Source organism: Periophthalmus magnuspinnatus, chromosome 14 (genome assembly GCF_009829125.3).
Source record: "Periophthalmus magnuspinnatus isolate fPerMag1 chromosome 14, fPerMag1.2.pri, whole genome shotgun sequence".
In the NCBI taxonomy this organism is placed as follows: Eukaryota; Metazoa; Chordata; class Actinopteri; order Gobiiformes; family Gobiidae; genus Periophthalmus; species Periophthalmus magnuspinnatus.
This window is the reverse complement of record NC_047139.1, coordinates 8,752,052-8,769,556: the sequence shown is the minus strand read 5'-3', so window position 1 is coordinate 8,769,556 and position 17,505 is coordinate 8,752,052. Positions and strand designations below refer to the sequence as shown.

At 38.6% G+C, this 17,505-nt stretch overlaps 1 protein-coding gene across 3 annotated transcripts in view; it reads right to left on the bottom strand.

Moving 5' to 3' along the window:
* The window catches only part of LOC117381137 (transcription factor COE1-A-like), a 111,799-nt gene that overhangs the window by 87,120 nt on the left and 7,174 nt on the right, over positions 1-17,505 (bottom strand). For all 3 annotated transcript variants that reach the window (XM_033978018.2, XM_055226464.1, XM_033978017.2), the window contains exons 5-6: positions 11,271-11,344; positions 4,859-4,927 (exon numbers count right to left, since the gene is read on the bottom strand). In XM_033978018.2, the coding sequence (XP_033833909.1) occupies positions 4,859-4,927; positions 11,271-11,344 (143 nt within the window). The remainder of the gene's footprint in view (positions 1-4,858; positions 4,928-11,270; positions 11,345-17,505) is intronic.

Below are 17,505 nucleotides of genomic sequence, written 5' to 3'. Positions count from 1 at the left end.
CGACGGAGGAGAGAGGAGCAGACAGGAGCGCTGCACAGCCTCTTTAGGAGTCAAGCAGGCGTATGATTGGATATCGCTGCATCTTGTTAACCCTATATTAACCCCGAGGGGCAGAGCGACAGTGTTTTTAGACGACAATATGGATTAACCGGGCCACACAAGTTCGGGGTGTGAGGGCGGCCTGTCATTCACAAACACGCGGGCATGCACGGAAGGACTTAAGTACAGGCAGAGTCAAACTATGAGCTGTCAATCACCGCGAAAACACTTAACGGAACTGCAAATGGACAGGCTCGCATCACTTCTCACCTCCGCGTACCACAAGTGAAAGCGGCTCAGAGCCATTCAAATGTACACAGCAGGCCATAATGGAGAGTGGAAGGAGGGCAGGGAAACAGACTGTTGAATAATAATAAGGACACGTCTGATTGGCCGAATGAGGATGGTCAGATATAGTTTGGCCATTTGTACCAGAGTCACAATCAACAACTTCTTCAATAAATTATGCTGGATCATACCTTGTCAAAATGACCGACAGCAGTTCAAGATCTTAAATTCAAAACTCTCAAATGTAGTACTATGTAACTTTTTTGGTGGAGACTATGCCACTGATCTCCATGGAGACACAGTATGACATTAAATATATCTATCTTGTCTTTATTCAATACCAAGTGCTTTGATTGTTCAGTGTGAGCAGGGTCTACTTTGTCTCCATGGAGATAGATAAGTTAATGCCATTACAAGAAATGCAGATGACAGATTATATCTTGCCACGCAGATGGTGGACCCCACGCTAGAAAGTTGCACAGTGCCCCTTTAAATGTGTTCAAATGAGTTGTCAAACTTTCATTTCGAGCTCCTCAATCTCTATACATCAACAAAGTGCTTCAAGTGAAACCTAAACACAAACGTCGTGATCAAAGTCAGGTTCTGTCGCCGTATTTCCTGCTACAACAGTAGGAAATGTTTTAGTCCGGGCGACATTTTACAGCTCATAAAAGAGACCAGTGTGGTTTGTTCTGATTTAAGTGGACTCTATTCTAAACACTCCGGCGCAAGAGCCACAGTAAACATCCAGTGACAACTTCAAGCCTTTATTTGTCCACTTTTCCACATGTGCAGCTCGCTCACGTCCAGATGTTCGACTCAAGGCCGTGACAACAGGAAGTGTCCCACGGTATCCACGGTAACCCCGACATTCCTTCCTGCCCGGGTCACCTGACTTCTCCCACAATTCACATCACTGCTACTGAGCTTAAAAACATGAATCATCAAAGCCTTTATGCAGGCTGTTTACAAGAGTTGAATGCATCAGGGCAGCGGTTTTACAGGAAAAGTGGGAGAAAAGTACAAACATCTGAGAAAAGTACAAACAAGTAGTGAAGGTTTTATCAGCTCTCTCTTTTCTGATAATTATCATAATCAAAATTCCTGTTTATCGGACTAGTCAAATTGTTATTTCTATATCACAATGGGAATTTTACATTTTAACTAACAAAGGTTCAAATATGGTAACAGAAGGCTGCATTTTTTTATTTATTAATGCCGCTGTCTTTGTTATAAAAGATATTTTGGCATGTGTTTACAGTCCAGATAACATTAACGATTATCAAAATCCAATTACGATTATTTTAGTAGTGGAATTGTCAAGATTATTCTGATTCATTATTTGAGTCATATTCCCAAGAATTTGAAACAGAGCAGCAGATGGCAGCTCCAATTGCTTTTAATAAAAAATAATGAGAAAATGAAATCATGAGAAAGCAAAAATACTACAAACAATCTTAAAGGTACAAGTTTTATGCACTACTGTGGCCTGCTCAGAGTAATAGTATTTCAATGCAATAAACGGAGCGAAAATGAAAAAAATATGCTTTCATTTCAAACCTTTTTGTCTAAATAGTTACGTACTATGGCTTTAACTGAACTGTCATGACCCCATCTCTTATTCTCAGACGCTTCTCCTGTCTGTTTTGTGCACGATCTCAGCTATTCTCTCCTCCCATATTGGAGCGGACCAGGTAACAGCAACCTCTGTCCACTCCCCCATTCACACACACAGTGCTCCTGGCCTGGTTCTATAAAGGCGTGTAAGGGGAGACGTTTGACACACAAGAATGAGGTTTAAATATACCCTCCCCCATGGACAATAATACACAATAACCCAAACCTGTCCATCAGCACAGCCCCTCCACTCGCTGCCTTTGACTCCCCCCATCAAAGCCCCTTTTAAGACACAAACGTTTATCCACTTCATAAAAATTCTCTCTAAACAAGAAAATAAGAAGAAAAAGAGCAGAGTGCTTCGAGCTAAAAATGGGATCTACGGGCTTTGAATTGTAAATGATTTTGAGAAAAGTCCTGTTTACATATTATCAAAAAAGACAGCAGCATGCGTATATGTCTATAGGTCAAAGTAAAAAACAGAAATGTGGACATCAAATTGACTTAAGCATAAATTGGACTGGATAGTGTACAAAATAAAAACATTCTAACGTTTGACTCTGTAAGAAAACACAGTAAACTTTAAGCAAAACTCTTTAAGGTCCTCTGAACATGACACAAATGCCTTTCAAGAACTGGCTGCCAAATCTTTGTCCAATCACTGCTTTTGCTCTGATAACAGATAACCCTGAGCCTCTTCAGATATCTGCATTTTATTCTGCAACAAAGTTTACGATGGTTTTGAAAAGGACATCTTCAAAATTTAAGTTAGAGAGCTAAGGGCATAATAACAGAATTTAACACTGAAAGTTACATATTACCTTGAAATTGTTTTGCTGGGAAACCACGGATATTGACCTTTATTACATACACCTACATTTTTTTTTCCACCTTCAAGGCACTCAGAGCGCTTTACATCAAGGAACCACTCACCCATTCACACACACGTTCATATGCCAGTGTACACAGATGCTGGGAGGGAGGTCAGTCAAGTGTTTTGCCCAAGAACACAATGACAGCATTCATCTTTGGGTGTTGAAATTGCACCAACTACTACTACTGTCTAACTGCATCTCACATCCTCGCAGTGAAATCCGGACCAGCAAATGAAGTTGCATGTGCATTTTTAGTAAACGTCGTTGTTTCGTTATGCTCGAAGTCAAAGCTCTGCTCAAGGTGAGAAATATTGATGAAAAAAGAATAAATCAATATATATTCTATTCATGACAATAATTAGATCACATTTTTTTCAATCTATCAAAATGTGCAGCACGAAAAGAGATTATAAAGTGTTTGTGTATATTGTATATGTATATTTTTGCATATATCCATTGTATTGTAGAGGACGTATTACCCAAGAACCTCTAGTTCACTGTATAGAAATCTGATTTACAATAATTTTAAGTACCTCCCTTTTCAGAGTGATTATTTAGTTCTTGGTTCAAGCTGAATTGATTATTCCTGTGGATGTGATGACAGTGACAACATCAGCACTTTCACTCCTCCTCCATCTCTCTCTTGCTCTTTCTTTCTTTCTCTCTCTCCATCACAGGCTGCTTTTCGCCTCACAAAGGGTTAAAACAACTGCCAAGACAAAATCAGATTAAAATGAGGCTGGATCTCGTTTCACTTTTTTCTCATGACCCATTTTTCTGTGTCGCTGCTGAGGAGACAAGAGAGGAGCAGGAGGAGGTGCAGTGCTACCTCCGGAGAACACACGCACGCAGACAGGTAGAAAATGGCTTTGTACTGGGGATTACATAGGAAACACTTCAGTTGAGCAGGTGATCAATAAAGGTACAAGGTAATGGGATCAATTATCAATACATTTGTTAGGATTTGTGTCATAATATTAAAATGTCACAGTCAATTTTGACATTGAGAAAAATGCTCAGTGCTCAATACTGTTGTTTTCCCTACAATTATAAAAGAAAACACCAATTATGTCGTCTAGTCATGTTATAAACTAGTGATATAATATAGCGACGATCAAGACTATTACAAAAACAATTCAGAAAAGCTTTGATTGTCTTATATATGAGATCGTTTTCAGTATCAATACCTGCTCAAATGACTACCTACACTCCATACTAGCTTTCAACAGTATTAAAATGGTCAAGGGTCACATTTTAATATAGAGCTTTTCCATCTTCAAGGAACTCAAAGCGCTTTACATCACACACATTCATACACCAGTGTACGCGGACACTGGGACTGGGGTTTGGGCCAGTGGATCTGACCGCTCAACCAGTGATGTTTATGTTGAGAGCGGGATTTGAACCGTCAGCTATTTGAACTGAGCTATTATCGCACATATTAGACCCATCAATAGTATCAAAACAATATCTATTTAAAAGTCCTATATTATACAGGCACGCTGCTTTAAAACATGGGAGAGGAATGAGGGAGGGCGCTCCAGAGAGGGAGGGGTGAAATGCGGGATAACTCAAATATGTGCCGATGAAACAAAACACAACTCTGGTTATGTTTTTGATGACAATACAACATAAAAATAGCACCTTTTTCATGATGTTATAGGGCTTTTAAAGGTGTACTACTGAGCTTTCCAGGTGAAAAGTACGTCACCTGCTCGTCTTCATGGACATTACGTTATTGCTTTGCTTGGAATGTCAGTGAAGCCACTATAGGCCGAGTTACAGCTCAGTTCTATGGAGAGGTGGCCCTGTATTTGTGAGCAATACAAACTTCTGCAAGCTAGACACCGGTGGAACCTTCTAAGCAGAGCAATAACACCGTCATGGAGACAAGCAGGTGGTGTACTCTCATCCAGAAACGTTACGTAACAACAGGCCCTGTAAGTCACCCCATGCTCCTGTTGTTCTCAGCGCATCCCCATAGTGAGTAACTGTGTTCATGTGAGTGCAGTAGACGTATACAGTGGTTAGCTCCGTACCTGTCGATGATAACTGGGTCTGAAGGCGTCTCATTACGGTTTCCACAGCTCTTCTTGTCACAGCAGCGACTACAGCAAGACACGACAGAGGAAGAAGAAACACAGGGCACAGTGAGACAAGGATAATAGACAGCGCATAATGTGGAGGTTCAAATTTCACTGCTTAAATGCGGGATAGGTGTTTTATCTGCGCTGATGTGGGGCGCACAGCCAAATTCACAGCCATTGATCAAAACTGTTGAGGTTTTAGTGAGGAGAGTGTGCTGTGCCAGGCAGTGTGACAGCTCGGGTAAAAATAGATTTGTACGACACAGAAAGTGAAGCGATCGGCAGTTAAGGAAGGAGTCACCGGCTGCTTAGGTGAGTTATGGACCAAAACTTTAGATTAACATGTAATGAGGTGAAAGACCTATCAGCTCTGACAGTGTGGGCCCATAACATAAGATAATGCATCAGCAGAACGAGAGCGGAGGTTGGTTTTAGATTTGTCAAGTAGGGATGGCAACACTTTTTGGTTAATTGATAATTGGGATTATTCCAGTCGCAATATAACTGTAACATTTAAAAATATTATATAAGTATAGACAGTGGTGGAACTTAAGTAGATTTTACAGAGGATACTTTTTACTTTTACTTCACTACATTTGAGAGCAGGTATCTGTACTTTCTGCTCCACTACATTTTTGAACAGGACTGAAAAGTAAAAGTATTTTTATGACTGTTTGAGACCTGCTGAAAAGGGGTCTATTTTTAACATATACAAAATTTGAGCAAACAAAATATATGAATAACAACAGCTACAAAAATTGTTTCAGTTGTTTCTACTGAACAAAATTCAGCATAAATTCTTATCAAAATCACTACATTTGAAGCTTTATTAGATCTCAAAATATGCGTGAAATAATTTTACATTTTTAAACAGGTACAACACCACACAATATAAAGGCAAAATAAAGAACAAAGATTACACATATGAGAGGAATGGTAATAATGGCAATAGCAACAGCGTATGTATGTAAGTATGTGTGTGTGTATATATATATATATATATATATATATATATATATATATAGTGCTTTGCCCAAAGACACTGGGAAATTCACTTAAATGTATTTGTTTTTTTACCTCTTACTCTTATACTATAACTAAAATAAAAGTGAAATAAATGAGAGGTACAAGAGTTTTAACAGCGTTGAGTTATTCAGGATCTACATCTGAATGGTTTATGTGAGAGGTGTTGATGTAAGAACAAAACAACTTCCACATTTTCTCCTAACTAACATTGTCTGCAAAAATCTTCTGCTAATCCTGCACTTTCCTTTTATGGTAGAGTTTATCTACTTTAGACAAAAAACACAGCATCAATGAAACTAGCTTGTGGTGTTTTTAGACTGTTAAAATGAGGCGCCTAAAGACATTGGTTGTTATGAAGAATGGTGAGAAATATTACTAAACGTCTTGGTCCCGATGGTACCTCTGAAACTGTCAGATTCGATGGAAGGCAGAGCGAGTGGGAAACCTGAAACAGCCTCAGGCTTTTGACAAGAAAAGGGTGGGATTCACAAAGACATACTGTACACGTGAGCTGCACTGGTCCTCAGTTTAAGTAGTCAAGTCCTGGCTTATTCCTAGTTTATTCCATAAATTAAACCTGCATGTTTTGTGAAAAAAAAGTAGAGTTTCAGTTAAATTCTAGTTTTGTCCTAATTTAGTTCTGCTTAAACCAAAACTTGCTGTGTTGACGTTGATAAGAAGACTCAGATATTTTCAAAGATGCTGAAAATCTGGCAAAATTGATTTATAACTAAGTCGTGCATAGCTGAATTTTCATGATCACTGTTGTTTCCTTCTAAACATATTTCTTGTGGGAAAAGCATTTTGGGTTTCAGGGATTTTAGAGAGGCCCCATCACAGGGTACCAATCATATCATTACTGCAATATTGAACAAAGTCTTATTATTTATTTATTACATTTATTTTTATTTTGTGCATCTTTAGTCACATGCTTAAAATACATGCACCTAAAACCTTCACACATGTACAAGTTTGTCAAAAGCCTTTCTTGTTCGCATCAATTATGTATAACAGTAAGCAGCAGTGAGCGTTGTAGCGTGGGTGGAGGAGAAAGTTACAACAGAGAGGAGTTAATGGGGGAGGGAGAGAGGCAGAGAGGGCGAGAGAAAGAGGAAGATAGGTGGAGAGAGAGAGGAGGGGGAGGGAGAGAGGAAGAGAGAGAGGGAGACGGTTCAGGTTTCCCAGTGTCACAGATGGTGCAAAAAAGAAAGACACAGATATGTTACACCAAAAGCATTGTCTCCTCTGTCTCCAACTGAACTCCACTTTGGCCCGGGTTCCCTCTCGTTTCCTCTCCGTGAACTAGGTCGCTAAAACTTACATCACGTAAAATGTACAACTACATTGATGATTTAGAAAATACATCGCCAATATTTAAAGTAACTTTAGCATTATAACATCTGAGTGAGCTCCTGGTTTAATCCGTAATTTGCTCTTAAAGTCGTAGTTAAGTGTTGCTTTAGACATAGTTTTGCCTAGTCCTAATCTTCTAGTTCGTTAGTTCTAAATCCAAGATAAGTTTGGTTTTAAGATCTACTTAACATATGCAATGGTCTTTATAATCGAGAGGTATTGAGAGGTCAGAATAGCGGTTTGGAGCAGAGTTTGGACGGATAATTTACCTATTTTTGGGATTAAAAGTCTGTATTGTTTAGGTTTAGTCTTTAAAAGCCAACAAAAAAGAAAACCCCTCTTGCATTTATCATATTGCGATGATTTCAATATTGATTCCGCGCTTGTATGTATATTTGTTTCTTTCGGTCAACTCCTTGCACTCACACTGACTGGTCCTCTGTGGCTGGATTAGAGCAGAGAAAAGCTCGCGTGTAGATTGGGGGGGTGAGCAGTAGATGGATAGATGGTGTGGATGCTGTAAGTGGCTGGGGGAGAGATGACGGTAATGTAGCACTTATTGCAGTGGATCTCAGTGATCTAATCATGACCCCCCTGCACCCCCCCCACCCCCTTCCCCTCCTCCAGCACACGCCCTCCTCTCTCACTACGCACTCAGACAATAGAGACTCAACAGTTCAGATGGAGACGCCTTCGAACGAGGGGGAAGACAGGAACGTGTGTGGGTTTGTCATGTTTATAAAAATCATAACTAACAGATTGTGATACGAAGGAAAGGCTTGATATTTTGATGCCATAATGATAATAATAACAACTATTTTTAAACAATAAAACATATCTTTCAACAGAATTGCAGTGTCTTTATTATTACCGTGTGGTCTTCTATTACTACCACTCCTACTACTACTAATACAGATCAAGACTATTTAAAAAAAAATCAGAAACGTCAATTATCGTCCTATTTATACGATTATTTTTTCAACATCAATATATCTAATGAGTATCTAGTTTCTAGTTTTTGCACTGTAGAGTATAATTTTCACTCTCAGCATACGATAAACAGATGTTGCGGAGGGTAAAATAAAGAAAAAATATAAATATATAAGAAGAGTTCAATAGCAAAACCAGATCTCTGTGTCTCTGTGTTATTTTTTCTTTTTCTAACCATCTTCTAGACGTATTATCTGTGACAATAATGTATAGTGGATTTCATCAAGACGGGATGGAATTATATTTTGTTAGCAGTAAAATACATTTGGGTTTTGAAAAGAGTAAACTACAAACCTCCAATAACTTTTGCAAATGGCACTTATCTGTTTTTGCAAATGAACTCTCCATATGTTCTGGGGCTTCTTGACTACGAAAAAAAATTACTTATCGCTTATTTGTGTCATTTCTCTCCATAAATCACTATTATTTTCAAAAGATTCCCTTTAGACTCTAGACATGTTTTGTGACTCCTGTGTAAGTTACTGCTCATTAGAATTGGCTTTGTTCCAGGTTTTATGAGGCCCATATCATTCAGAAAAGAATTAAATTATAGTTTTTTAAAGATATGATATGACCCTATTTTTCCAAGCCTGTGTTTGTCAATGCGGTTGAAGGCTAAATTATTGAGAGAAAAGGACTGTGGGAAATGTTTATTCAGCTCTTGAAACAAAACATGCTAACACTTAAGAATACACTTATGAAGCTTTATTGCTGCAAAGTCTGTTTAGATAAACTTAAAGGACATACCAAACACTCAGCTGTATAGCGTTTACTATGGGCATATAAATGTGGGATTTTTGGATTTTTGTTAGTACATGTAAAGTGGAAACATGATCAGGACCGCAGAAGGCCTGGGTGGGTCTCAGGGGAGCTAACTTTGTGCATTATCTAAACAGCTTTGGAGACCATGTGAAGACTGAACGAAGAAAGCTACAAAAACACACCAGGCATCTTGTTACTCCTGAAGTCTCCAGTAAAGATAACCAAATTGTGGTATGGGCTGATTTTTTTGTCAATGTTTTTTGTAGTTTAGAACAACTTTAGCGATGGTTTAGTCCTATTTTAGACCTGGTTGGTAGAACTCAGAAAGCTCAGTATTTTCAGACACAGCTATCTCCATTTGTTAAGGTTTAGGACTGGCACAAATGCACAGGCTTGGTTAAAAAACACTGAATATCTAAGTTATATGAGCTAATGCATGGTCTGTGAAAAAAAATGTTTGTTGAACTGGTTGGCTACTGAAAAGGCCAAAACCAGTTCTGGTGCAGGAACCACAAAAATGCCTAAATCAGATATAGTTCACAACCTTTGCTAACCCAAGAATGTGCAGAAGATGGGAAATCCTAGTTTATAGTATCTTATAAAATGGAAGGACTCTAGTCACTGAAGCCCTACTGTTACTGTCTGTAATTCCCCCCATAAATGATAATTGAACAATAATATTTCTGTTCTATAAAACCATAAATAAACAAAAATGTAGTTTAAAGCTAACAGTGATGACAGTGAAATCACAGCTGCCCATAGTTCCCCCTCTTTATGGTATGAACCTCTCCTGAGCTCGTCTGAGGCACAGGCCGGTGCAGTGGTGGCAGATTGGCTGGGAGCATATGGCTAATAGCAGCCCCCTGACAATGAACCACACTGATTAATGGACGCTGGGCTTTTTGTACGTCTCTGGTGTACGTGTTTGTTTGGACCTACGCTGTGTGTAGTTGTGTGCGGTTGTGTGTTTGTGGAAGAGGCCCCCGAGCGCCGCATCAGCAGGAGAAAAAAGCTTTAAGTTTGACCTCAGTGGATGCTATGGAAAAGCTACTGTTTAGGAAGGCTTACCCCAATAGGAAATGCTTGGAAATATATAACATTGTGTGTTTTCTAGCTTTATGCAAAACACTTTACCCATGTTCACAAATCACCCGTTACAAGATGAATAACAATAACTTACAGTAAAACTTGTGGAGAAATACAATTACTTATAAATTCACCATAAATCGAATCAGAATTTCAACACAGCGCAGTGGTGGAAGCGGCTTGCCCGAGTCGGTGTGGTATAAAATATTATTGGTGCTGATTCTAGGCCTTAAATCCCTGCTTGTGCATATAGATGAACCCCGATTTATATTGTTATGGTTAAAGTTGTTCGGCGACAAGGTCAGGGAATAAGAACAACTTAATTCATGTGCTAAATTTGAATTTTTATCACTGTGTTGTGCGTGCGTGTGCATTTGTGAGTGTGTCCGTGCATATGTCTCTGTATGTGCGTCTATTTGCGTAAAAAAGGCAACCCGGGATGCATATATTTTATAGTCAGATTGCCGGGGAAGGCCCATTTGTTAGGCTTGAAACAACAGGAGGGTTGGGATTGACTAATGACTTCTTCTGTGTCCTAATTAACCAGGCGTCACACACATTGTATAGGATAGGTTGGGTAAAACGCCTCTATAAATAGTTGTTCCTCCCAACCTACTTCTCACAGGAAAATTCATCTTTAGATTATAATTAAAGCGAGCACTCTGAAAGCTAAAACTCGTCTTCGTCAACAGAGCAGAGCCGCGTTGTGTGCGCAAATGTGTGGGGAGGGGGTTAACGAGGGTGACACTATAAGGAATGTATCGAGTCCAGGCCAATGATTTGTAGGACGAATCTTCGGATGAATAAGGAGTGTTGAGAGAAAAAGTAGGGATGGGCTAAATGAGAGAGTCGTCGCTCCGAGTATTGTAGTGTTTAGACATTACGTTCAGTTGGCCTAATGTTAAACCAATAGAGATTTTATACGTTTAAAAGTATTCTAAATGTATTTACGTGTATACAGTGACCCAGCAGCTTATGTTTACATTTTTATGATATCGTTTTGGCTAATGCATCTCTATGGATGTTTATCAATATTTTCAATATTCCAGAGCTTCTTGCTGTTCAATTTTGAGCTCCATTGTTTTGTACTGTGTTGTATTATAGTGTGTTGAGTTGTATGTGGATTTAAAGGGGGAGGAGTGGTTACCTGCACATTATCTCGTGGGTGAGCAGCACTCGGCACATCTCTGGGTTCTTGTCTTGGCCTTCGTACACAATGGGCTGAAGGAAAGAGAAAAAAGACACAGTTTATATCCTTCATGCCTTTTCAATGTTGATGGTGGTGATATAATGTTCTTGGATTGATGTTCACAAGGTCTGCAAGTTGGGTATTTTATGAAAAACAAGAAAAAAAAGCACTCCATTGGGGCACTGGAACACGGTTTAAACTTAACATTTTTTAATAAATACTACATCAAAAGTACATCTAAACCTCTTTGCATAAGGATCAGACAAACATTCAAACTCAAACTGCTGCCATTTATCAGGATTGATCAAAACTTATCCAACAACCTCAACAAACAACATTGTGTATCTGTTACATAATTAGTAGCTTCACTAATCCCGGTAAACAGGAACTTCACATTCACTTGAACATAACAGGTATGGAATAAATGTATATGTTTTCACAGCCTCACACTCTGAAAGGTGACAGTCGTCAGTCTTAATTAGTGCTTTTTGGGAAAAACTGTGCATATTTTGCAAATAACACCTTGGATTGACACTTTTTGTGTCACCTCACCTATAACATTTAACACACCTTCAACAGCACATTATTCATACATTCATAAAGCAGCATACAACACTCAAAGTTCACTACTTCTTTTTTTTATTATTGAATATAAATTATTTGGAGTATCTCTACTGAATCAGGTACTAAACATCAGCTAGAATCAGCTACACATCTAAAAAATATTGAATTATATTGGAAGGACTGGTTGGATGGTTGTATAACGGGGGCAGGTTTGATGGAGAAAAACCGAGAATACCTCCAGGCAAAGTTACAGGTCAGATCTGGGGAAAGGTGACCCTGCTCAAAGTAGAAATGTATGTTTTTCTCAAGGTGATTATTTATAGCAATAAAACACCTGGAACTAAATCAATGGGAGACAGCTGAATTTCATACTGTGGAATATTCCAGGCAAAACGATTCCAGTTTTAGTTACTGTCAATAGAAGTAGGTATATGTTTTTTACTATGATTTAACTATATGGTGTCAATAATTTGGGGGGGACACAGTATGAGCCCATTGTTTACCTCTCCTTCACCTGCTGCTATTATCCTGCATCCTCCGTTATAAACCCAAGAGCTCAGCCATCCTGGTCTATCATTCAGTCGGAGCACACCTCTCCTTGTCTTTGGTCTATTCCCGGGTGTTTGAAGTGCCGCGCTGGATTCCAGAGAGTACGGACCACTCCGCTCTGAAAAAGTCACTCCATCCTTTCCAATCACATCACGTTTTTTCACTGCTCCATAAAGTCAACAGCACTTTAAACATCACTCATCCTCCATACCAATTCAGATTTCACATTTGACTGACATGCTCTTGAAACCCAATATAGAAGAGTGCATATTGTTTGACTATATTTTTAACTCTGTAACGTATTAGCAGTGGAGGAAGAATATTCAATTTTGTTACTTAAGCAAAAGTAGACATACTGGAGCAAAAAAAATATTCATGTAAAAGTATCACATGAAAAAAATCTACTTAACTGAAAGTATTAAGGTACCCCTTTAAAAATGTACTTAAAGACTAATATATTTCGTGCAGATTTTGAGGTCATATAAGGCTTCAAATGTGATGATTTTGATAAGGATTTATGTTGAATTTAGTTTTTCCTACCTGTTTTTATTTTGTATATTTTGATCAAACTGGGAACGTGTTAAAAATAAACCCTCAGCCTTTTCAGCAGGTTTCAAACAGTAATACAAAATACTTTTCAGCACTGTTCAAAAATGTAGTGTAGTACAGGTACCTGCTCTCGGATGTAGTGAAGGAAAAGTAAAAAGTATCCACTTTAAAATGTAGTAAATAAGTACAGATACCTCAAAGTACTTTACTCCTTTTACTGTGTTGCATTCCACTACTGCTTATTATTAAGAGTAAAACGACTATTACAAGACTTCCACCAGCTACTATTACTATAACCACAACTATCCTTAGCATAACTAGAAATACCAAAAATACTTCTAGAATTACTATTAAAATAATGTATACTGCTGCCAGTGTTAGACAAGACAATAAAGTATCAACTACAATGGTAAATGGTCACGTTTTTATACATCGTTTTTCCACCTTCCAGGCACTCAAAGCGCTTTACATCAAGGGACCACTCACTCATTCACACACACATTCATACACCTGTGTACACTGACAATGGGGCGAGGTGGGTTCAGCGTCACAAGGACACAATGACAGCATTCATCTGTGGGAGCAGGAGTCGCACTGCCAACCTGTGGGTCAGTGAACAAACACTGACAAAAACTGAGCTACTGTCGCTCCATAGTCAAAGTATGTCACAGTTTCCACCACTAGAATAGTTAATTGACCTTTTATGAATGATTAGAATTTACAAATACTATTACCATTACTACAACGGCAATATGGCAAAACATGTCATCACAATTATTATTCCTTGTACTGACCTCAGTATTGATCACAGTTTTTCATTGTTTTATTTTGTCTTATTAAAAACAAATGTGTCTTTTCAAAGTCAATTAATTTCCTGCAAATAATGAAGACAGTCTTAATCGATACCATTTTTACACAAAAACAGTCAAATTTATTCCTCCAAAGTCTGAACTCTGCTCCAAATCAGATGCTTTAACTGACTGAGGATCTGCTGCAAACCTCTCCAAAAGACTCAAACTGATCATAGACAATTAGAAATGACAGAATCTCAATCTTGATCAAAACTGGATTAATTGTATTGCCCTACCTGTTATTGATGTTTTACCTATCAAGGATCACAACTTAACACTGAAAAAATACAAAAGTGATTGACAAGCAGCAATGTTGTCCTGCTATAGTACATTTCAAAACACATATAGCTTTATTTATAAACCTTTGTTGACACTTTAAGGCTGACCTATTTCTGCTATTGTGGTGTCAGTATTTTTAGTAATTTATTCACAAATCCACAAACACACAGAGAGAGCATTAGATGATTTTCTTGTAATTCATATTTAAATTTGACTTCATTAATAACTTGTGTTTTTAACAAATGTAGTTGCATTGTCTGACCTAGTTGCACGCTCACCCGTTAATCACATCAAAATAGTAAAAGAAAGGTTGGCTCCCAAACATGCATTTATTAGACAGATTCATGCTGCTTTAACAAAGTGGGTTCAAATCTATTACATTAATGAGGTGTTATATACTCAGCGTGGCAGACTTAGATGAACTACTCCAAATAACTACTTAAGTAAAACTACTGCTGTGTTATATTCTTTATTAGTTACTTCATAAATGTTTTGAAGACGAGGTTAACGTTGTTCCACACAAAACTAGTTCCACTGTTAAATGGTAAATGGTCACACAAGCGTTTTATCAAGGAACAGCTCACTCACACACACACTGATACACCAGTGTACACAGACACGGGGGGCCAGGTGGGTTAAGGGTTAAGTGTCTTGCCCAAGGACACGACAACAGCATTAATCTGTGGGAGCTGGAATCACACCACCAACCTATGAGTCACTGGAACTAATTACCAGTTCTACCAGTGATGTTTACGTCAAGAACTTTGAACTGCCAACCTTCAGATCAGTGGACAAACACTCTACAAACTGAGCTACTGTCGTGCATACAGGACTGAGACATTCTGCTAAACCACCAGGGGAGTGGACAGGGGGGACAAAAGGGTCTGTTGTCCCGGGCCTCGAGGTTGTAGGGGCCCAGAATTGGACTTTCATCCTATTAATTCATATTAGAGAGGAGCCATGTGAGGCTTTTCCCCTGAGCCCCGAAATTTCTGTCAATGTTACACTGTTATTTCAACTGTAACAATCAAAGTAAATCATTTGCTCTATGACTGTTGTGAGTGTGGCACCGAACAATTTGAGAAAAATATCAAATTGTGATTTTTCTAACAAGCATTAGGGTTAGATTTGCGATTTGTGTTTTAATAGTAGGATTCCGTTCAAAGTTTACATTTTAAACACATCCAGGAGAACTGACCAAAAAGAAATATGAACTGACAAACTAATACAGATCTAAACTACAGGGTTAGCAGTTTTTATGCAGAATAAGACCCCATGGAGACGGAGGGAGGGCATCTGACACATAGAGGTATTTCAGAACATGTTTGTACAGATCTAAACTACAGTGTAAGCCGTTTTTATACAGAATAAAACAGGAGATTTAGTTGTTTGTGGAGGAAATAATGGTACTTCCAACATTGCACCCTATACGATTTGCTAATTGCGTCCATTTAAATTGATTGATTTTGATTTGATATCGATTAATCTTGTAGCCCTAATCACGAGAGAAATAAGGAGCCTGCATGGGGTCCAAACCTGCTAACCCTGTAGTTTAAACCTCAATAAGGACAGTCTGAAATGCATGTGGATATTTCCTTTGCGTAGCAGTTAAAATATTAGTTTCCTCTCAAATATGAACTCTCCTTCCTGTGCATCGTGAACTGAATTTTGCTTTTAATACAAAAATATCTAATTGTGATGCTTGAACTTTTTTTTACCCGATACAAATAATCCTACTGTATATCATGTACAAATAAATTGACTTGGCGCCTGAAGGCAAACATGTAAACGCCGTGGCCCTGAACACTGTGGTCGTCATTTGTTTGAACCACACAACATAAAGCAGTCATATAAAGCTTATGTAAAACCGCGACGTAAAGAGCCGTTCTGAGCTCAGAGCTGTAGAAAAATAACAGTCCCATAACATATCTGTGGAATTGCAGTTGTTGTAGCCTGAAGCCTTTGATACTAATCGCTCCTCACTATGAGCAGGGGAATTGGAGCCCCATTGATTTCAGCGCTTTAGGCGTGTGTCAGTCATAATTTTGTGTGAATGAGCAGAAATTCAACTTTAACAAAATACACGCTGCAATGTTTTTAGACTTTTTTTTTTTTTCCTGTACGGCTCTGGTGGTCCAACGCTCCAGGCTTCAATAAATGCAAGAGGAGTTGGAACTCAAGAAAAGTGTTAATGCCAAGCAGAAAACTAGTACTTTTGTAAAGGGACAGGTAGGCAAATAAGATGTTGTACAGTATCCAAGCTATATATATGCTGTAAATGCAACTTTAAGGCTGATCGCTCATGACACACTTTTGTTGGCTTTGGGGTTGATTTGAATATTGTGATACACACTGACACTGCGTTTCATCTCAGACAATAGCGGGGCAGAACTTACAACTACTATTACTTAAAGAGCTGACAACAATTGAGCACTAATACAGCAAAGACCAAGGTAATGAAGTGTTTTGTCTGTTGTCAGTGTATCGATATCACATATTTAAATTTCTATGCCCACAAACCTGGGAGCAGGCTAAAGTGGAAGCTCTGCCCTCTGCCCTTCTCAACACTACACTAACACCTTCATAAACCACAACAGCAAGCGTCAAAGTCAAGGTAATACGGGTGAAGTGTCTTGTCTAAGGACACTACAGCACTCAAATACAGGCACCAGTCGACCGTAAAGTATTAATCTCTATTTTTGATGCAAAGTCTATATTGTTGTTCAGGAGATTAACTATAAAAGTCAAATAGAAAATCAAGATAGTTAAAATGAGGGAAAAATCATAATGTTTTTGTCACATTGCCCATATAAAGACATGTACCATAAACATTCCACACTGCACTTCTTTGGGCCTGAGGGCGGTTGTCATGACCCAGGTACAGGTCACTTCCTCTCTGCTCCGGACATGGATTCACTGGCACTGTCATCTAGTCCTCCTTTTTCCTGCTTGTCTTTCTCACATTTTGCTGTTATAGTGAAACCCGCCTACAGGAGCAGAACGGGTCTCTACACCTCCACTGGAGCCGGGCATTCATCTCCTGAACAGAATCAGGCTGAGGTCCTCCCAAAAACCTACAGAAAGGTCACGGCTGTCACCTGATCGCATGACACAAACACAGCTTTGTACTCTTTGTCTAACAGTCACTTTAAGGCTCTATTGTGCCCCTATTGTCCAGCGGGGAGTCGAAACGCCCCAACGAAGAAACAAAAAGGAACTGATACATTCATAAAGTCAGGTGGAAGGAGCAGTGGTGGAAGAATTACTCTAAATATTATAAATCTGTAAATGTGTTAGTACTTAATACGTATTAGATAGGTATAAGTGAAAGAACTATCCAACAATAATTACTTGAAAAGAGGCTAAAAGTATCAAATGTCGACTTTTACTAAGATGAACAG